Source organism: Prionailurus bengalensis, chromosome B3 (genome assembly GCF_016509475.1).
Source record: "Prionailurus bengalensis isolate Pbe53 chromosome B3, Fcat_Pben_1.1_paternal_pri, whole genome shotgun sequence".
In the NCBI taxonomy this organism is placed as follows: domain Eukaryota; kingdom Metazoa; phylum Chordata; class Mammalia; order Carnivora; family Felidae; genus Prionailurus; species Prionailurus bengalensis.
The window spans coordinates 18,624,783-18,646,622 of record NC_057355.1 but is presented as its reverse complement, the minus strand read 5'-3'; the positions used below and the strand labels follow the sequence as shown (position 1 = coordinate 18,646,622).

General features: G+C 46.8%; 1 protein-coding gene across 4 annotated transcripts in view; it reads left to right on the top strand.

Annotated features, from left to right (window-relative positions):
- Positions 1-21,840, top strand: part of ADAMTS17 (ADAM metallopeptidase with thrombospondin type 1 motif 17) — a 346,681-nt gene that overhangs the window by 199,962 nt on the left and 124,879 nt on the right. For 2 of the 4 annotated variants that reach the window (XM_043554794.1, XM_043554792.1), the window contains exons 11-13: positions 4,742-4,843; positions 5,890-6,035; positions 21,257-21,423. In XM_043554794.1, the coding sequence (XP_043410729.1) occupies positions 4,742-4,843; positions 5,890-6,035; positions 21,257-21,423 (415 nt within the window). Of the gene's footprint in view, positions 1-4,738; positions 4,844-5,889; positions 6,036-21,256; positions 21,424-21,840 lie in introns of all 4 variants that reach the window. The other 2 variants (XM_043554793.1, XM_043554791.1) reach the window with 1 other exon arrangement.

Below are 21,840 nucleotides of genomic sequence, written 5' to 3'. Positions count from 1 at the left end.
TAGCCTGATACCTTTTCCCATTATCAGTGACTTGGTCTTTTTGCCTGGCTGCCTAAAATATTTTTTGCTTTATCTCTGAAATCCAGTAACTTTCATCAGGACATGCCTCCGTGTTCATGATTCTTCGCCATTTTCCCTGGAACAAGGCTTTGCTTTTCAATCTGAGACTGAGGTATTCTTTCATTTCAGGATAGGGTCTTGAATTTATATACATTTTTTTAATGTTTATTTATTTTTTGAGAGAGAGAGAGACAGCATGAGCAAGGGAGGGGCAGAGAGAGATGGAGACAAAGAAGCCCAAGCAGGCTCCACCCTGTTAGCACAGAGCCCTACACGGGGCTTGAACTCACAAACCGTGAGATCATGACCTAAGCCGAAGTCAGATTCTTAACCAACTGAGCCACCCAGGCACCCCTTGAATTTATATTCAAATACCTTTTCTGTTACATTACTTTGGTTCTCTCCTTTAGGAGAGACCAGCCAGCTGTGATGGTTAATATTTTATCTTATTTGACCTGACCATCATTTCCCTGAGTTCTTATGTATTTTCCTTTTGCAAGTGCAAAAAGTGAAAAACCAGGGGTGCCTGCATGGCTCGGTCAGTTGAGCGTCAAACTCTGGATTTCAGCTCAGGTCATGATTTCACAGTTCATGGGTTTGAACCCTGTGTCAGGCTCTGTGCTGACAGTGTGGAGCCTACTTGGAATTCTCTCTCCCTCTCCCTCTGCCCCTCCCCTACTTGCTCTCTCTCTTTCAAAATAAATAAATAAAAAACAAGAAACAAAACCAAAAAAAATGCAATTACTTTGTTCTTAAAAAATAATAATGCACATGTGCTTGCACATTGTTAGCCATTTTATGATCATTTTATCCAGTGAGTGAATATTCTTCACATGCTTTCTCCTTCCCATAACTTCTCCCTTTTTGTACTAATTAGTACAGATCCTGTGATGATTCTTTCTTTTTTTTTCATTTTTTTTAATTTTTTTTTTCAACGTTTATTTATTTTTGGGACAGAGAGAGACAGAGCATGAACGGGGGAGGGGCAGAGAGAGAGGGAGACACAGAATCGGAAACAGGCTCCAGGCTCTGAGCCATCAGCCCAGAGCCCGACGCGGGGCTCGAACTCACCGACCGCGAGATCGTGACCTGGCTGAAGTCGGACGCTTAACCGACTGCGCCACCCAGGTGCCCCGATTCTTTCTATGTATTGTTCACCTCTGAGTTATTCCTGGACCAGCTATAGATAGGATGTTCATTTTGGAGAGTGTCAGGGCTATTTCCAGGCTAGCAGGCATTCTCCTCATGAGACCAGTGTGTGTGTCCTGACCTAAAGAGACCAGCAGTTGCAAGACTATCCACCATGCAGTCTTTCTCCTGCTCTGAGGAATGGCTCCCCCCACACGTGGTCTATCCTTGTACTTTCCTTGTGAAGCCCTGATTTTCCCGCTTCTACCTTGTGATAGGTTGGTCCAGAGAATCTTCCGTTATCAGAGCATGCATTTCTCTCTTGTCTTCTCTCTTTCAGTAAGTGGTTTTACCATAAATAGTATACTAAGCATGCATAAAAAATGCACAGGTCATACATTTAGAGCTTGATTCTTTTTTAGAAAGTGAACACACGTGTGGATCCACTACATAGGTCAAGAACCAGGATACGAACCTTGATAAATGAACTCCCCAGTCTGGTGCTTCTGACCAACTCAGGCCCTTGACCTCCACAAACATGTGCCTGTTCTTTGGGAAGAAGGAAAAAAGTAGAGAAAGCCCTGCCCTACCTGCCTTCCACAGGTGTCCTCAGGATGACAGATGTTAGAGGACTTTGTCCTACAGATGGCAGAGCACTAGGTCATTTGGAAAGCATGACATGCATGCCAGCTATCTCACAGGCACCACAGTGACAAGCATTAATGAAGTCGATACCATTTGTCCTGTACTCACAAGGAATCACAGAAGGGTGATTGCTTAGCTTGGGCACACACGGCAGTGCTGGTGGCTGAGCTGGGATCAGAGGCTGCAGCTCTAAAGTTGCCTTTTCCGCTCAACTCCCTTGTCTTTGTTTTTAAACTAAACACAGAAAGGTATCCACTATCCTGACTCACAGAAAACGATAATTTTATCTTATTTGTTTTTAAACCTCATAAAAATGGGATACACACATTTCTGTCCGATGCATACATCAGAGTGGAATTGTTGAGTGTTAGAATGTGCATGTCTTCAGTGTTAGTAAGTACTGCCAAAGAGTTTTCCAGAGTTGTTGAACCAAGTTAGAAGCTCAGCATCAGTTTTAGAGCATTCATATCATACCACATCCTTGCCAACACTTTGTATCCTCTGTCTCTGTCATTCTAGCCATTCTGGTACATGTGTAGAGGTACCAAGTGGTAGTGGCTGATGAAATTAAGCACCTGCTCATATGTTTATTGGCCATCCTTATGTTTTGTTTTGTTTTTTAAGTGATCTCTACACCCAACGTAGGGCTCAGATTCACAACCCCAACATCAAGAGTCACACGCTCCACCAATTGAGCCAGCTAGTCACCCCATCCTTAAGTTTAAATGCCCTTGTTTGTAAAGTGTCTGTTCAAGTTTTTTGCCCATTTTTCTACTGGGCTATTTTCTTAATTGTCTGTGGGAGCTTTCATGTTTTTACAGATATTCTTGATACAAATCCTTTGTTGGCTCCATGCATTATAAGTATCTCCCTTTTATTGCAAATATCCTCTCTTTCTTATGGTTGTCTCTTGATACACAGAAGTTCTTCATTTTAACATAATATAATTCATTTCTTTTGGCCTTTATGGTTACTACTTTTTGTGTTCTTGAAAGTCTTTGCCAGACTCATCTCCTTTTCTTTGATGGCTAGAAAAGTTTTATGGGAATGCATGGTCTATAAAGCGCATAACAAACCATTCACATCGCCTTCCTCCTCTCCCTCTTGATGGGACAGGTGTGTCTCCTAATCCCAAGCACTCCTACCCATAAATTACCTGCCGGGTCAGCCTTGTTCTCATGAACACATGTCCACGCGCTGACACCACACTCTCGAAGAGCTCCGAGGTCAAGGTGCATGGAATCAAACATTTAATGAGGTGTAGTCTGTCTTTATGGGACCAGCTGGGGTTGTGCTCAGAGTTCTCATCTTTTTACCGTTCTGCTGAGAATTGAACAATAATGGGAACACAGGGGTTTTCCTGAACCCACAGGCACACTATTCCCCTTGAATCATCAATTTCTTTAAGGGTACGGAGTGGCTTTGACACACTTGAAAAAATGAGCAAGAGCTTGTGCTCTGTGAGCTCTTTGTCAAAGCCCCTCCAGCCCTGTTTTCCTTCCCTGTTTCTCCTTTTGTCTCTTCAGCTTCTAAATATTTTTTGACTTGAGACAGCACAGTGCACACTATTCTATGCAGATGTTTGAGATTACTTGGAACAGCAGAACTCTACACGAAGCACAGCACACCCTTTGTGAGCCCCACTGTGACTATCCTGAGCAAGGACCCTTGACCCTCACCCTGCCCAAAATGTACCCGCAGGTGCCCCGGCCACGCCCGGGAGGGTGATATCTCCCTACTGCGGCTCAGGCCTTTTCCCCGTGTGCTTGGGCTTGGCATCCCAGAAGTGCTGTGTCTTTAAAAGAGCCTTCTGTACATCTGTTCTCAATTTTCAGACCACGAGGCGAGGATTTGGGTGCAAGTAGTTTATCTGGGAAGTGATCCCAGGAAGCACCGTGAGGGGGCAGGGAAGGGAGAGGGGGGTGGCAAGTCCAAAGTACACTGATGGGCAGGCGACTGCATGGACAATGGGACCATCCCACCGGGACCCTCAGAGAGAAGTGTGGCGCTGGCCTCAGAGCCATCGCACCCAAGGAGATGGGGTGTCCAGCTCCCATCCCCATGACCGAGGGTTGCTCCGTGGTCAGGGGATGGCCTCCAGCGGAGAGACTGGGGAAGCAGCAGCCGGTGAATGTGCTGTCTTCTCCGAGTCCTGCAAGGGAGACTGAAGCAGCCAGGGAGGACACTGGCCATGTATCCAGCTATTTTCATAAATAGTCCCATCTTGAGCACTCTGTCTACATGCAGGTTTCCTATTAATACAAATGGGAGTCTGTTTTTAAATGCCTATTCTTAAGTAGAATTATTTCAGTTATTTGTGCAGTTAAGAAATTCTTTAGGTGAAACGCTATAAGAAATTAGGCATGATGCAGCTGAGCTAGAAAGCAGGTGACCACAGGGAGAATGGAAAGCCTTCTTTAACCCCTTGGGGTCTCAATTCTGGGCCTGCACAGTGGCCCCTCCAGCCTCAGCTCTGAAGCTGCCTTTTCCGGCAAGCCCTCCTTGGTGAGGTTAGGATGGAGAGATTCCTTTCCTATGCACTCGGTCTGACCCATGGGTGTCTGCCTCATACCTTCCTACATTAAATGGAAAGTATGTGTTTGTTACTGGCTCCCAGCCTGCGCCCTGCATGGGACAACTCCTAGGCCCTCAATAGCTAATGCAGGAATTGCCGAACTGAATCCCCATGAGACAAGCATGGGAAATAAAGGCACAGAATTTTGTTGAGTTAAAATGAACCAGTTGAATGATGCACATATTTTTTTTTCTTCACATCCAGACTCATGACCCTCCTTCCCTTCATGTTTCAAATTCTCAATCCAAACCAGTCATCAAGCCCCACCTTCCGCCCCCAGTAGTGACCTGTGTGTGGTGCTCTAGGCAGTTACCTTCCTTCCCTTGTCAGCAGCATCTGATGTGCGCTGGACTGTGGTGCCTGGTGGAAGGAGATACGTCCTGCAAGACCAAGCTGGACCCTCCCCTGGACGGCACTGAGTGTGGGGCAGACAAGGTAACCCCCGCCTCCCACTGCCCTCCCCCAGCCCCCGTCTCCTGAGCATTGGGCGTCTCTCCTGAAGGGCAGTGGTCTGTGCTTTACTCAGGAGTACCTGAAGCACCCTCTGGGCTGCCCCAGAAATGCCCATGGAGCCCACTCTGGGAAAAGAGGGGCACCCACATCACCTCTCCTTTTTCTGCTGATAAGATACAAGAACCACTTGCTATTTTTGTTCAATCGACTCTTTTTGTCATACAAGTGAATTTACTTAAAACTTGCACGTCAATAAACCATACGTAGAAAAACAGGATCACTTGCCATACACAAAGGGCTATCATAAAATAAATTCTATGAGAACTGTGTTGCTCACTTCTAGCTCAAGTTTAAGAGAGCAAGCCTGTAGGCCTGATCTTCATTAACCGGAGAGATTGGTGTTGGAGAGGAGAGGTGTTCAGGGCCAGCAGCCGCAGAGTTCTCTTAGTCTTCCTGCAAGGAATGAATGAGATGCCATGGTTGGGAACCACTAAATCACCTGTCCTGCCCTGGATGTGCCACACACATTGGGAAATTTCCATTTTAGAGGATTGGCTTTCCCTTATCCTCGGAGCCAAGGTTCACCCGTGTGGAACTTACGGTGTCATCTCCGAAGCACCAAACCCAACTTTGAAGTTCAAAACCACAAAGCCAGGAGACTCAGCCTTCCAGAGAAATGCACTCCCAGTCAGGAAAGTTGGCAGAAACTCAGGTCTCTCTGTAAGCCATGTGAACTAATCCTTTTTCTGAGAACTTAGAAAACTCCAACGGAGCACACGTCACGCGGGATTTTAGGGCACGCTGCAAATGCCACAGGTGTACAGGTGTCAGGTTGAGTGAGCAAGGAAGGTCGCTAGAGCTAAGAAGCATGCATGCCCCAAAACGGTCTGCTCGTACGTGAATTACAGAAGGCAATTTGGGACGGCAAGGTGCTTTTTCACGTGGTGGGAATCGCAAGTTACCGGGTGAGTGAGCAGATTTGATCCTTGGGCACTGAGGGCCCCTGGGGCCCCCCTGCTGTGTTTCAGTGGTGCCGCGCAGGGGAGTGCGTGAGCAAGACACCCATCCCGGAGCACGTGGACGGAGACTGGAGCCCCTGGGGAGCGTGGAGCATGTGCAGCCGGACGTGTGGGACGGGAGCCCGCTTCCGGCAGAGGAAATGTGACAACCCCCCGTAAGTTCCCCTTGAGCAGGCATTCTCCAGGGTGCCTTGATCGGGGTTTCCCAGCAGCAGCTCTTCCTGCCTTAGGCAAAGGAGGATCTGTCTCCTGCGAGAATTTGAGCGGAAGACCAAGTCCCTCCAAGGGCCACGGACGCAGGGTGTTGAGTGTGTCATAGGCCACCTCAACTTCGACAGAGCTCTTTCTGTGAGCACAGATACCCTGAGTCCCATGGCTCCTTACTCCTCACGTGCGCCTTGCTAGAAAGCTTTCCTGAGACAGCTGCGTGACACACTCCCCTGGCCTGCAGCTTCCTTAGGGGACCTTCCGGGGAGGCCTGTGGATCTTCGAAAGAGAGGCTCACCTTTCGATTGGCTCTTAGCTGATCTGGGAGCTGCCTGGCTGTTGATGAGTCACAAAGCACCTGGGGGTTCAGCTGTCCTGTACATGCAGATACTTTTCATGGGTCCTTTTAGAACGATTTGAGAGAAAATTGTTTTTTGGGTTGTTTTGTTTTGTTCTTGTTTTTTATCTTATAAGCTTCCTTTTATTGACCTAGAAGACACCATGACCCCTCTTGTTCTTGGCACATTTGCTCCAGAAAGCTCAGGGGTAGATGTTGTGCTTAATTATAAAAATTCCTTGCCCACAGGTGTTTCTCGTCTCCTCTGAAATTTCCCATTTTTAGTATTTCTTAAAAGAGTCTGTTTCATGTCCTGTGTGCCATCAGCTTCATCACATTCACTTCAAAAAGAGCAAGTTATAAATTATCAGTGAAAAAGAAATGCTTTATATCCATAATTAAGTCATGGTGATGAATAATTAGCAAATCCCTCCTGTGTTTAAAAATCATGAAGCCCAGGCTGTATCCCAGACCAATTAATTCACAAATTCTGGAGATGGGACCCAGGAACTGGATGTTTTAAATCTCTCCAGGTGAACCCAATGGCCAGCCAAGGTCAAGAATTTCCCGATTAAAGGAAAACATGCACACAGTTTAGTCAACGTCAAGAATACTGTTTTTCCCCCAGTAGTGCTATAAGAATTGGCATCACATACTGTGTCTTGTTAAAACTTTTCCTTCCAGTATTTAGCAGAGTGGCTGAAAAATAATAGGTGTGTCTTTAATCTTTTAGGAATGACTTCTTAATTAAAAGCATAGAGGCTATACTGGGATCCTCCAGAGAAACAGAATCAACGAATATATGTATGAATCTCGATGAGAACTTGGCTCATATAATTATGGAGGCTGAGGGGGTCCCACGATCTGCCATCTGCAAGCTGGAGACCCAGGAAAGCTGGTGATGTCATCCAGTCAGGTCTGAAGGCCTGAGACCCAAAGGAGCTGATGGTGAAATCCCAGGGGAGGGCAAGAGAAGATGAGAAGAGAGGTCCTAGTGGGGGTAGGGGGCGCAGGGTGCGTGTGTGAATTCCTTCTTCTTCTGCCTTTTGTTCTATTCAGACCTTTAGGGATTGGACGATGCCCATTAGGGAGGGCCATCTACGTTACTTCGTCCACAGGCCCGCATGCCAGCCTCATCCAGAAACCCTCACAGACACACCCAGAAATAACCTTTCATCTGCACACCCTGTGGCCAGTCACATCAACACATAAAAGTAACCATCACAGATGTGTAGAAGGTTAGAAAACCTGTTTTGCTAAATGGTGAGAAGTTAATAGAGGTTTCCATTTATTCATGGCTCTGTAAGGAAGTTAAAATAGTTCCATCTCTGGCCCTGAGAAGAGAGCTCTGGATTTGGAATCAGGATGCGGAGATTTAGGCCTGGCTTAATTGTTGGTCGTGTGTCCTCAAGGAAGCCCCTTCTTCCCTCTGGATATCAGTTTTGCCATTAGAGGGAGCTGGCACGGTATGGTGGGAAGAGCTGGACTTCAAAGTGAAACAGAGAAGGCTTCAAGTCCCAGGGCCACTCCCTATAGCAGGTGATGGCTATTACCTGTGTCTCTGTCTGAAGTTGGAATAATTCATGGGCATACATATAACATACATGGTCTGTCTTTAGTATATGGTCCTTCTCTATATTAGCACTAATGGAAGATTGGGGATGGGATGAGACTGTGTGCCCTGCCCCCTAACTCACAGCACTGTTTGAGGCTCAGAGGAGGGTGATTTGCACGGAAAGGCTTTGTTGTAAGACTTATAGCTGCCATGGATGCTTCATGTTTGCATCTGGAGCTCCTGTACTCTAGCCGAGGATTGGTCTCCTTTGGCACAGCATTCCACACCAGATGTCACCCAGGAAATGTCACAGTAGGGGCCTATCAGAACCTTTAAATGCCCAGAAGGACCCTGTGCCCAGAGACGGTTGACAATTGGATTGTATTCAGGTAAGGACAACCCTTACAAGAATAAGATGTCATCGATGCTGAGCAGATGCATTGGGCACAACTTTTAAGGGCCCTGACTTTGTTTTCTTGGCATGATGTTGGCTAAGGCATCCCTCATGCCTTGGCTCTACCCACTGTTCTCATCCCAGCTGCTTTCTGCCCACCCACTCCTAAAGAACCCCTAGTTCAGAAAGCCAAGTTAACGTGCTTCCCTGGCCTGGCCTGCTGTGGGATTTCATGGGCTGGGTCCTCACGCTATCCCTCCACACCCAGTGGCCTCAAGAGAGAGGCTGTTCCAGAAATCCCAAAGTTGTAAAAATCTTCCATTCCTCTTCTTTATCAGGTGCCCTTCCTCCCCACCCAGTGGTGGTCATGGACTTTATCTCTCCTCCCCTCTTCCTGTGTTTTATCATTGAGGAATGGGGGGGATTTGTCAGGCTACCACAAACAGGCCACTGAGGGGTATGCAGGTCTTAGCACATCAGATGGCTATGGGCACTGACACATCCCTGAGAGGGAAGTCTTTATGTCTGATCTCTGTCATCCAACAACATCCTGTGGGGCACGCAATGGTAGAAGGACCAGAAAGAGAATATTGGTGTTCTCAGGTCTCCTGGCTCCTGTGCCCCTTCGCAATGACACCTTTCCAACATGGTGCCTTCACACACCTTGACAAGGCTCTGACTCTGGACTAAGGACTCAGCTAGTTATAGGCTTATAGTGACAAGCAAAAACAGATTAAAAAGTCCTCGCCGACTTCCCTTGGTCTTCTCCTGGACCTGACCCTTCCCAAACTGATCTGTCCTCCCAGCCCACTTCCCCACTCAGTTCATAGCACCACCCTCTGTGACATTGCCACAGTCCAAAGCCCCTGAGTCTGTGAGTGGTCCTCTTGTCCCCTCTCTTCCTCCTCCGTGTCCTCTCGGGAAGAATGGCAAATACAGTGAGCCCACACCGTGTGCCACGTTCCCGCCTGTGCATTTACAGAAAGTGAATCATGTAAAAATGCTGCCCTATGAAGATAGGTATTCTTTTTGGCCCCACTGATTAGAAATTGAGTGGTAGAGAGGTTAGGTAACTTGCCCGTGGTCACACAGCTGGTTTAGAACCTAGCAACGAGGCTCCATTGTTCTTTCAGACCTTTTGCACTGGCCTCCCTGCTTCCCACATGCTCCTTGTCCCCCAGATTCATTTCCCACACAGAGCCAGAGAGATCTACTTAAGCATAAATCCAGTTATATTTCTTCCTGCTTCAGCCCTGTCAATCATTTCCCTCTGCACTTAGAATAAAATCCATACTCTTGACCATGGCCTCTGTATTCATTTCCTGGGGCTGAGGTAATAACTGACCACAACTTGGTGTCTTAAACAGAAATTTATCCTCCTCTCCCCATTCTAGAAACCAGAAGTCTGAAATCAAGGTATTGGTAGGATTGATTCCTTCTTGAAATTGAAGAATTCATCCCACCCATGCCTCTCCCTGACCTTCTGGTGGCTTCCGGTGCCCTTTGGCATTCTTTGCCCCTGTAGACTTGCCTCTGGTCTCTGCCTCTGTCTTCACATGGTCTTCTTGGTGTGTCTTCTCCTCGCCTAAGGACCCCTGTAGTTGGATTTAGGGCCTACCCTAATTCAGGATGACCTCATCTCATGATTAAGAGATCCTTTTGTTTTGTTTTGTTTTTAATGTTTATTTATTTTGAGAGGGAGACACAGAATCCTAAGCAGGCTCCAGGCTCCAAGCTGTCAGCACAGAGCCCGATGTGGGGCTTGAACTCATGAACCAGATCATGACCTGAGCCAAAGTCGGATGCCCAACTGACTGAGCCACGCAGGCACCCCAAGAGATCCTTAATTACATCAACCAAGACCCTTTTTCCAATTAAGGTCACATTCGAAGGTTCTGAGTAGGATTATCTTGGAGGGGAAGGGGCCACCATTCAACTCACTGCAGCTTCCTTTCTGTCCTAAGATACAGCACTTCAGGCTCCAAACACTTGTCAGTATTCCTTTCCCTCTCCCCAGCTTGCCTGTGTCTCTCCTTGGGTCTCTAACTAAATGTCCTCTCAGGCCTCCTTCCTGAGCACCTTGCACCAGACTGGGTGCCTGCTTTACCCTCTCTCTCAGCACCCTCTTTCTACTTTACAGGTATGATAACAATTTGTAATTACTCTTTTGTACTTGCTCGCTTGTTTTCACTCTGTCCTCCCCCTGCTGGCCTCTGGGCTCCATGAAGGCCACACCTGTCTGGGCACCATTCTCCTTTCTGTGCTTATAGCAGAATGGTCCTCAATGATATGTGCTTCCTACCTCATCACTTGGATGCATGCTGGCTGAGAAAAAGCAGTCTCTGCTTTTCTACTGCCCCAGAAGACATACTTCATACTGTTCTCCCCCCCCCCAAACACAAAGGTTATTGTAAATTATTATGCCAAGAAGGTAGATCACCAGCTAGCCCCCCCTTTCTTGTACTGTCTCACCTCACTGAGGCCTAGATGCCGTGAACAGCCATGAGTGGGGTTCAGGTTCCCCTACACATGAGGGTCACCTTCTCACACACCTGCCCAACCCTGGCGAAGTTGTAGGCCACAACTAGGGAGGCTCAGGGCCCTCTCAAGAACAAAGTCCAAAATGTAGCCCAGCCTTGTTTACTCCATGTGACAGAAACACTATGTCTTTGCATTTGTAATATTTATGCCTCGGTAGCCTGTCCAACCTTTCATAATAACAGCATAGATCTGTTTTCCGTTCTGGAAAGCAACAACAGGCTCTTTCCCCCAGGTAGTTTCTATAAGGTTCCTTCCCTTTCAGGGAACCACCCCAGGTGAATGGGAAGAGAAGGGCCCAGTCCTTGGGTGGGTGGTTTAGCGGCAGCCCCAGGTGTTTCCGGGGGAGATGCAGACAGCGTTTTACGAAGTCCAGGCAACAGTTGTTAACCTGCTTTGGCAGAGAAGCCTGACGTGGTGATTGTTACAAAGCACAGCTGATCGAGGACCTGGAGCCAATCTCTGACCAAAACAATGTCCTCTGCCTGACTCACTCCTTAAATCACCAGGCTCGCTGCCTTGAGATTTCCCAAGGATGTCCGAATCACACTGCTATGAACATCTCGGACTTGGAACGCTCCCACCAACCTCTCCCTACCCAACTCCTCCCCCCCCCACCTCACTTTGTATTCCTGGCTCCTTCCCCGTCTTCTGCAGCTGGTTTATTCACTGTCCAAAAATACTGGCAAGAGAGTCCGCTCCCCCACCCCACCTTTTTCTCTCTCTAGCCTTGGTCTTTACAGCTCTTGGAATTCATATTTCTTGCCAGCTGACATCAAGGCCTTGGGGACCATCCGTGTTTTTAATCCAGCTTCCTGGGCTCGCCCCTTCCTGCCATAATTTTGTGTCACTGTGGGTGGTAGTTTCTGCCAAAAGACTGCAAGGCAGAAAGTTCATCTCCAATTTGAATTCTGGTACCCCATCAGGAGGCTTGTGTTTCAGGGAGAGGGCTGGAGAAGTAGGGTCAGGAGAAAGGGTTCAGATGGTCTTGTGTGAGAAGCCCGCTCTGTCAGAGAAGGACCAGAAGGTGAGTGGAGCATAGATATGGAATGCGCTGGGGTTAGCACACAGCATCACCCCATGAGCATCCAGAAGGAGAGCAGTCAGCCTCCTAAGACCAAGCAGGAAGCCTTGGGGTGGGATGTGAAGCTATATGCCTATACTTGCTTTTTGCTTCCAAAGCAAAGCCCCCATGTGTCTACTTTCAAAATGCCAGTGACCTGGTGTTCCCACGGATGGATTTTTTAAAATCTCAGTCTTCTACGCTTGAACCTAAGTTAACATGTGTTACTTGGATACCTCGAAGGGGAGGCCTTAAACCTGGGATGTCTGCTGCCCTGAAAGGGCGTTAGCAGCCCCACCCTACCCCTGGCACCTGGAGCTGCTGTCCGTTAAGCAGTCTGTGCCTCCAGATGGTGAGCAGGTCTGAACCACTTTTGTGACTTTATCTTATAATCTATCTTCATTGAGTAGAACAGAGCAAAAAACATGTGTCACTCAGTTGGAGTGTCTCTCTTCCTCTTATCCTGATTCTACGTGTTTATCCACCCATGAGGGAAAGTGCCTTGGGTTCCTGTTCATCTCAGTGACCCCTTGTCTTATCCCTGCTCTGCCCTGGGGTCTGCCCAAGGCACTTCAGAGCCTGTCCTAACAAGCCACAGTCCTGCCCTGCAGGAGCTCACCTGTCTCTCCACACTTTCAGTCTCTCACCAAAGCCTCTCTACCTTATTGTTTGTCCTTATTTTTATTTTTTTTTTTATTTTTTTTTCAACGTTTATTTATTTTTGGGACAGAGAGAGACAGAGCATGAACGGGGGAGGGGCAGAGAGAGAGAGACACACAGAATCGGAAACAGGCTCCAGGCTCTGAGCCATCAGCCCAGAGCCCGACGCGGGGCTCGAACTCACCGACCGCGAGATCGTGACCTGGCTGAAGTCGGACGCTTAACCGACTGCGCCACCCAGGCGCCCCTGTCCTTATTTTTAAACATCCTTATCAAGGGGGCACCTGGGTGGCTCAGTCGGTTGAGCGTCTGACTTCGGCTCAGGTCGTGATCTCACAGTTGTGTGTTCGAGCCCCACGTCAGGCTCTGTGCTGACAGCTCAGAGCCTAGAGCCTGCTTCAGATTCTGTGTCTCCATCTCTGCCCCTCCCCTGCTCATGCCTCTGTCTCTCTCTCTCTTTCTCTCAAAAGTAAATAAACATTAAAAAAAAAAATCTTTATCAAGGTATAACATAGAGAAATGGGCACCTGTTCTAGAGCATGCTTCCTGCTGCAGTACTGCCCATCTAGTCAAGTGTGTGTGTTGGGCAGGTGTATGTTCACAGCAGGTAGGAGTCATTGCCTCCTAATGTGCGTGTATGTGACCGAAGGAGGGTGTGGTTTTGCAGAGCAACCCTACCATATCCACTGCCGTGAGCCACAGTGGGCCTCCACTTGCTCTCAGCGTTGCCAGTGCCCCATATTGTCAGTCTTTTCCACGTTAGCCTTTCTGGTAGGTGTAGAGTGGTATCTCCCTGAGGTTTTCGTTGGCATTTCCTTTCCAAGTAATGAGGCTGAGCATTGTTTGTGTCTGTGTTTGCCATTTGGATATCTTTTCTTATGATGTGCCCATTCAAGTCATTTCATTTTATATCTGATCTTCTACTTTATTCATGTTTATAAAGTCCCAACAGAGGGGCGCCTGGGTGGCTCAGTTGGTTAAATGTCCAACTCTTGGTTTCAGCTCAGGTCACAATCTCACAGTTTCATGAGTTTGATCCCCGCATCGTGCCCTGCACTGACAGGGTGGAGCTTAGTTGGGATTCTCTCTCTCTCTCTCTCTCTCTCTCTCTCTCTCTCTCTCTGCCCCTCCCCCCACTCACACCATCTCTGTCTCTCCCAAAATAAACAAATAAACTTAAACCAACAGAGTACAAGTAGAAATTGAGGATTGATGTGGGAGAAGCCTCTTGAAAAGTCCATCATATCCCAGCTAACTATACTCGTATGTCAGGCTGGCTTCAGCCTCACAACAGCTGATGGGCAGCCCCCTTGCCAGCCTGCTCCGGCTGCATCCAGAACCTCTTGGGAATCACACCTCTTATCTCCACCTCTTACCCACTGAGCTTTGTTCTAACATATTAGATCTTTGATTTCCTCATCTGAAGGATGCAGGCAGAAACCCCTTCAGATGTCTTGCATAGATTTATCAAGGTAATGGTTCTAAAGAACAGGTAACAGGTAAGCCCTCTGGTCATATTAGTCTATAATTGCAGTGTATGTGAAAGTGCCTCTTTATATATAAGCTCTTCACCTGTGTCCTCAGCTGACCACACCTCACCTCAAGATGAGATTTCAAATTACTGTGTCATATCCCCATCTATTTCCGTGAGTCCTTGTGGGGCTATGGAGCCTGGCAGGCTTGTCTGTGCCTTGCAGCCCTCTTAGGAAAGGCTGAGGGAAGGACATAGGCCTACTTTTAGCCCTCAAAAAGGAACAGTTCTTTTCTACCAGAATTCTGTTATTTCACCTGTCCCTCATTTTAGCCATGTCAAGCTTGGTTTCTGTTGTTTTGGTTTTCCTAGGTGTCTTTTTATTTTATCCATGCTGTGTAGCCAAGAGAATCTTACCAGAGTGAATGAGAACCTCAGCCCTCTGCTCCTCAGACACGGGGAGGGTGATCTCTCCTGCCTGTGTCTGCCAACCCCAATACAGCATGCCCTAAAGCCCTTGTGTCCATACAAGTGAAGCCTGGCACACTCACATGACGTGGGTTCCTTGGTGAAGTTGGCCCCCTCCTTCCAAGTCCTTCCACCACAGAACTTCAGTTTGTGGACCACCCTGTCACACACACCCTTCCCACACATTGATTCTCCTCTCTCTTCCTATATGGAGGGTGTCTTTCTGTTGTCTCACACCAGTGTTTACCTAGGAAGCCATCACTGGTGTCATGGTAGCTCTCAGATAACCCAGATTATAGACACAGTCATGAAGAAGGAAGGGGCTGGCCATGGATTGACATACTGGGATGATTTGGGTAAGAAATCATGCTACTCATGGATTGCTTCTCTCTTTTTCCTATGTTGTTCAAATAATGACCCAAAGGAAAACAAGAAAAATCAATGCTTTGAGTCATTTTCTTTTTGAGCAGGAAATTTTAATGTAAAAAAAAAAATTAGCTATAACAGGTGATTGGACAAATGGGAATTAACTGCTAAGAGATAAAGAGAACACCGGAAGAGTACTGAAAGAGCAAATATAAAAGTGGCCACTGTCATTGGATCTGAGGCAAAGTACCCAAAGAAGGAACAAATACAGATGAAGGTGCCCATCTCTCTCTCCCTCCCTCTCCCTCCCTCTCCCTCTCCCTCCCTCTCCCTCCCTCTCTCCCCTCTGCCTCTCCCTTTCCTTCTCCCTCCCTCCCTCCCTCTCTCTCTTTCTTTCTCTCTCTCTCTCTGTCTCTGTCTCTGTCTCTGTCTCTCTCATACACACACACACACACGGGTGAGATTCCTTGGACTTTGTTGGAGTGGATGAAACTAAGGCTTATTGGATGAGGGAGAAGTTTGCAGAGATGGTGCACTGGTGGAACCCTCTGGAAAGTCACACTAAGGGGTGTTAGGGAAAGCTATCCAAGGGGAGAAACTACACCTGAAACCAGGCTGGGAATTTCCCCAAAGCATTGGTGTTCTTGGAAGGTGCCCTATGGGATGAATGCTGCCCTAGGGAAGTAGCCTGCATCACAGGCCACTGCAGGAGTCTGCTGAAAGGAATTAATTACATAACCAGAGAGAAAAGTCTGTTCTTTCTCTAGCATCACTCTAGTGCTTACAAAGCTTGCATCATGCCTGCTTGACTGGAGATCTTTAATTCCTTATATGGCCTTAAGTCACCATCTAGCATTTTCTCATTTGAACTGTGAAGGACTCTCTAGTATTTTCTGTAGAGCAGGTCTGGTAGTAAAAACAAACAAACGGGGGCACCTGGGTGGCTCAGTTGGTTGAGCGTCCGACTTTGGCTCAGGTCATGATCTCGCGGTCTGTGAGTTCGAGCCCCAGGTCGGGCTCTGTGCTGACAGCTTGGAGCCTGGAGCCTGCTTAGGATTCTGTGTCTCCCTCTCTCTCTGCTCCTCCCCTGCTCATGCTCTGTCTCTCTCTGTCAAAAATAAGATAAACATTAAAAAAATAAAAACAAATGAAAACGTCCTCAATTTTTACTTATCTGGAAATGTCTGAATTTCTCCATCATTTTTTTGAATGACAGTTTTGCTGAATATAGAATTCTTAGTTGATAGATTTTTTTTCTTTGAGAACTTTGAATGTATAAAGCCACTGCCTTCTCGTCTCCAAAGTTTCTAATGAGAAATAGGCTCATAATTTATTGAGATTGTCTTGTATGTGGTGTTTGCTGACTCTCTCTTGCTACTTTCAAGATTCTCTCTCTCTCTTTCTCTTTTTTTTTTTTTTTTGACAGTTTGATTGAAAAATGTATTAGTGAATTTATCCTACTGGGATTTTGTTGAGCTTCTTGGATTTGTAGATTCATGCCTTTCTTCAAATATGGGAGGCTTTCAGCCATTATTTCTTCAAATAATCTCTGTTCCTCTCTCTTCGCCTTCTGAGACTCCCATAATGAGTATATTGGCTCTCTTAGTCATTTACCACAGATCCCCTCTGCTTATTTTTCTTCATTCTTTTTCTTTTCACTCCCAAGACACAATAATTCAGTTGCCCTACATTTAAATTTGATGATTCTGTCTTTTGCCTGCTTAAATCTGCTTTTGAACCACCTGGTGAATTTTTCATTTCTGTTATTATATTTTTCAACTCTGGAATTTAATTTTGTATCATTTCTATCTCTACTGATACTCTCATTTTCTCATACATCATTTTTATTTATATCTTCCTTCAGTATTTTGAGCATTTTTAAGACAGTTGTCTTAAGTCTTTGTCTAATAAGCCCAACAACTGAGTTTCCCCAGACCCAGTTTCTGCTTATGTATTTTGTTCCTTTGATTGGACCATACTTTCCTTTCCCTTTGTATCCCTTGTGATTTTGTTGTTGTTGTTGTTGAAAACTGGACATTCGAATCTTATAATGTAGCCTTGATAATCAGCTTCCGCCGTCCCATGATTTGCTGTTTCTTTGTTGTTAAAAAGTTTCTCTATGCTGGGGATCAACCTTAAGTGAAAGTATAAGGTCTTCTCAAGCCTTTAATGAGACTTCATCTTTCCCTGAGCATACTTGGTGGCTTTCTAAATTTTCCCATATGTGCAGTTGCTTCTTAATGACTTAATCCTTAAATATCTGATTCCCAAAAGGGAGAAAAGAAGGGAAAAATGTATTGCTCATTGAAATTCCCTGGAAGTCACTTCAGCTCAGAGGAGTTGCAACAATGGTGGCCACCCTCTGTCCCCACATCTCAGAAATCAAAAGTAGCACTGAATAATCAGAACAGAACCCCAGTATTTGGAGAATAAGGTTCTCATTGTCCACCCTGGCTCCAGCCAGCCACATCAGGAATACAGGCACAGCTGCCTGCTGTGGGGCTGGAGTGTGGAGGACAGATAGCCACTACCACAATAAAGGCTGACATTTATCTAAATTCACCACAGCTTACCAGCCAAACTTTTTCCAGTAGGTTGCACGCTTTCAAACAGACTCCAGAATTTCAAAATGGTCACTTCAAACAGTTTTTGCCAATACAATTATCATCTAAGTGGAGAAATGGATCCCTGGTGCTTCCTCCTCCACTATCTTCCTGACCTTGCTCTGTCTTTTGGTCATTTTTTAAAAATTTTCTTTTCTTTAATGTTTAAGAGAGAGAGAGAGAGACAAAGCATGAGCAGGACAGGGGCAGAGAGAGGGAGACACAGAATCAGAAGCAGGCTCCAGGCTCTGAGCTGTCAGCACAGAGCCCGACATGGGGCTCAAACTCACTAACCACAAGATCATGACCTGGGCCCAAGTTGGATGCTCAACCAACTGAGCCACCCAGGCGCCCCTATCTTTTGGTCATTTTAAGATAAATTTTGATAATATAGTTCAACTCAGTCTAACTACCGTTTGTTAATGGTTTGTTAACGGTTTGTTAACTTGCCTGTGCAAGTTCCTCTGCTAAAAGCTACAGAAAAGTAGGAGGAAGACAGTAATCTAGCTCACCATTTCACAAGGTTGATGATAAGCAGTATAGCAGAGAACCAAGCCGGGTCAGGACAGGCAGGCTCCAGGTAGAAAATAAAAAGAGGCTGCATGGTGGAGGTGGCCTCAAGGATGGACAGAGAATCGGGGTGGGGGGTGGAGAAGATGGGACAGTGAGCTAGATGGGTGGCTGAAAGGGGACTTGCCCGTGGGAGAAGGGACAGGGAGAAGAAACAAGATAAACAGAGTTTAGGAAGAAAGCACCCTGAGGCACATGAGGAATCCTTCCAGACCCACTTTCTCCTGGATCCAGGAGTTTTCTCATCCTGTCTAATCTCTCCACCAACCTGCTATTAACCATAAAGTTAGTTGGTTTATGAGGGTCAGTCAGATGCAAACCTGGAAAAAACAATTGACACAGGTGGGTACAATGGAAGCTAAAATAAAGCTCAGTGACGGGGCGCCTGGGTGGCACAGTCGGTTGAGCGTCCGACTTCAGCCAGGTCACAATCTCGCGGTCCATGAGTTCGAGCCTCGCGTCAGGCTCTGGGCTGATGGCTCAGAGCCTGGAGCCTGTTTCTGATTCTGTGTCTCCCTCTCTCTCTGCCCCTGCCCTGTTCATGCTCTGTCTCTCTCTGTCCCAAAAAAAATAAATAAACGTTGAAAAAAAAATTTTTTTTAAATAAAAAAAAAAAGCTCAGTGACATCTCAGGAGTGTAATTACATGATGTGCACAGATCTCAGTTCACACCCTGAAGTGTGTAGGAAAACATAGCTTTCTTTATTTTTCTAGAAACCAATTTTTCATTTGCATTTGTTTTTGATTTTTTTTAATTTGTGTTTTTGAACTCCATTCTAGTCCATGTTGGATTCTTAATCACTTCTGGAGTTTTTGCCCCATTTTCCCTGAGTCTGCAGCTAAGTTCAGTGATCCTTGTGTCGTCTGGTGTTTGTCCTCTAGGGCTGCCATGACCAACTGCTACTAACTGGGTGGCATAAACAACACAAGTTTTTTCACTTCTAGTTCTGGAGGCCAGAATTGCCAGATCAAGGTCTTGGAAGGATTGGTTCCTTCAGAAGGCTGTGAAGGAGAATCTGTTCCTTGCACCTCTCCTAACTGCTTAGTGGCTTGCTGGTGATCTTTGTCGTTCCTTAGAGTATAGAAACATCACCCTGATTTCTGTCTTCATCTCTGCATGGTGCTCTCCCTCTGTGTTTCCATCTCTGTATTTCCCCTTTTTATAACAAGACTAGTCATATTGGATTAGGAACTCACCCTGCTCTGGTATGATCTCATCTTAATTAACTACATCTGCAGTGGTCCTATTTTTAAATAAGGCCACATTCTGAGGCATTGGGGTTAGGACTTCATATGATTTTAGGATGGACACAATTCAACCCAGAACTTCTCACCATACAGCATCTGTAGCCTTACCCATCCCTTCTCTGATCCCAGCCATGGGAACTTGTCTATTACAAAGAAGATGTCCTCCTGCTGGTCCGCATGGCTTTTCCCCTCTCTGTTTCTTCCACAGTGTGCTTTGTGGCACAGGAACCCATTCATCTGTTCACACTTGGTATGCAGGCCCTAGGTTCTTGGGGAGGCTGTCTGAGACTCTCTCTATGCCATGCAATCATTTCTCTGAGATCCAGCTGCCTGCCTTGTGCTCTGGGAAGGAAAAAGAACAAAAGGTCCCTCTGTTCTCAGATCCTGTACACCTCAGAGAGGTTCTGCTATTTCCTAACTTGGAGATCAGAACTCAGGGTCCCTCTCTAGATCCACCAGTATGTACCCTCTCACAAGGCTGTCACCATGCCCAGGTGAGAGAGATGTTGTCTGGTGTATATGAAATGGTAATAGGGATATGAAAGAAGCCTTTCTTCCCATTCCAGACGTTTTCTCCAACACATTTATGCAGACAAAGAGCTGGAAAACAATGGCCCATGGACCAAATCTGGTTCATCACCTGGTTTTCTAAATAAGGTGTTATTGGCGCACAGTTATGCCCTTTTGTTTATGCATCATCTCTGGCTCCTTTTTTGCTACAGTGGCAGAGTTGAGTAGTTCCTACAGAAATATTCACCATCTGGCCCTTTGCCAAAAATGTTTGTAGAGCCCCTGGTGTAGACTTTTGTGACACAAAAGCCTGAGGACTTCTGCTGTGATATATCTCCCCTCATGTGATCAGAGGGTGGCCTCCAGTTGTCTAAACACAAGGAATGGCAAAGGGAGGAAAAGAAATACTTAGTATGAAATGGTTAATGTGTCAAAAATATCTTGCCAACAGGTAAATGCAATTTGTGAGAATCCATTGAGCAAAACAATTGTGATTTGCGTTCTTTTCTCTTGAATGCTCAATTTCAGTAAAAAGTACAGGGAGAAAATAGCGGTACTCCATCATGGTGATTTGGGTCTCGTGGAAATGAAAGGAGCCACTGAGGTTGCTCGGTTCAGAGCCTGATGGGGACACCCCAGGGCCTCATGGAAGCGGTGGGCAGAGCCACGTTTCAGCCACAGCTGGACCAGCGTCCTGTTGTTCCTCCTCAGTGCCCCTCACACACACGGGCTAGGCCAGAGAACACAGCTGAGTCTCCGGAACTGCTTAGAACCCCAGTCTAAGCACAGAGCTGGGACCCATGCCGTGTCATTGATCACATTTGGTCTCACGCTTGCCCCAGCAAAGGTTGCAGAGCCCGGATCTGACCAGTCTCCACCCAAAGCCCATGAACAAGTTAATTAATCATTCTGATTCTTTTTATTATAAAGTAAACGAGCTATTTACTCATACTTAGCGACCTCCAGAATGTATGCAGGAGCCATTTAAAGGCCTTTGTTTTATAGAAAAATAAAACAAACAAACAGACAAACAAAAAAACCCCACACACTAAAAATTCCCCTTTGGGTTTTCAGTGTTACAGATGGCCAAGTTTTAGGTTCAGATGAAAGACACAATTTGTGGATCTTGCCGAACTTATACTCACTGTATTCTATTTCCAGATGACCCTGATTTACAGTTCTTGGATGCATTTTTCTGATGGCTCACTTAAACATGCCGTCAGCACGGGGCTGGGATTGCCGAGATATGGTGTGTAAGAGCAGAGGGAGGGTGCTTTGGAAACTTTGCCTGGCCCCTCCCCCTTTTGGCAAGAGAGGCAAAATCCAAACGCCCCTGCTGTTTCCACAGCACTGTCTGGTTAACACGGACCTTTCTCTTCCTTCTAGCCCTGGGCCTGGAGGCACGCACTGCCTGGGCGCCAGTGTGGAGCACGCCGTCTGCGAGAACCTTCCCTGCCCCAAGGGCCTGCCCAGCTTCCGGGACCAGCAGTGCCAGACGCATGACCGGCTCAGCAGCAAGAAGAAGGGCCTGCTGACAGCAGTAGTGGTTGATGGTAAAGGCATATGGCACGTCCTTTCACAGTGCCCCCCCCCCTTCTCCAAGAATGTAAACACCTCCTGGGAAAACCCACAGGGCCCCCCCTTCCCAGCAATCCATCCAACAGGACGCTCCAGTCCTGCTACCCCAGGCAGCAGTGGGCCCGCTTCTCGAGCAGTGGGGTTGAACTTGGATGACCCAGCCCTGGGAGATTTCTTAAAAGCAGCTGTGAGGCGGGCAGCAGACCAGAATTGTCCTGCACCCCCATTTGCAGCGAGGCAGGTGTGCTGGCGGCCTGCCGCACAGTGCCATGTGCTGAGGGGCCCAGGGCCAGCTTTGAGGAGAGCAAGGCTCTGCAGGGACAGGATGGTGGGTCTCTGTGTCTGCTGTCTCTATTTCCAAGGTTGATGCTTTCTTGCATTTCTTTCTCGGT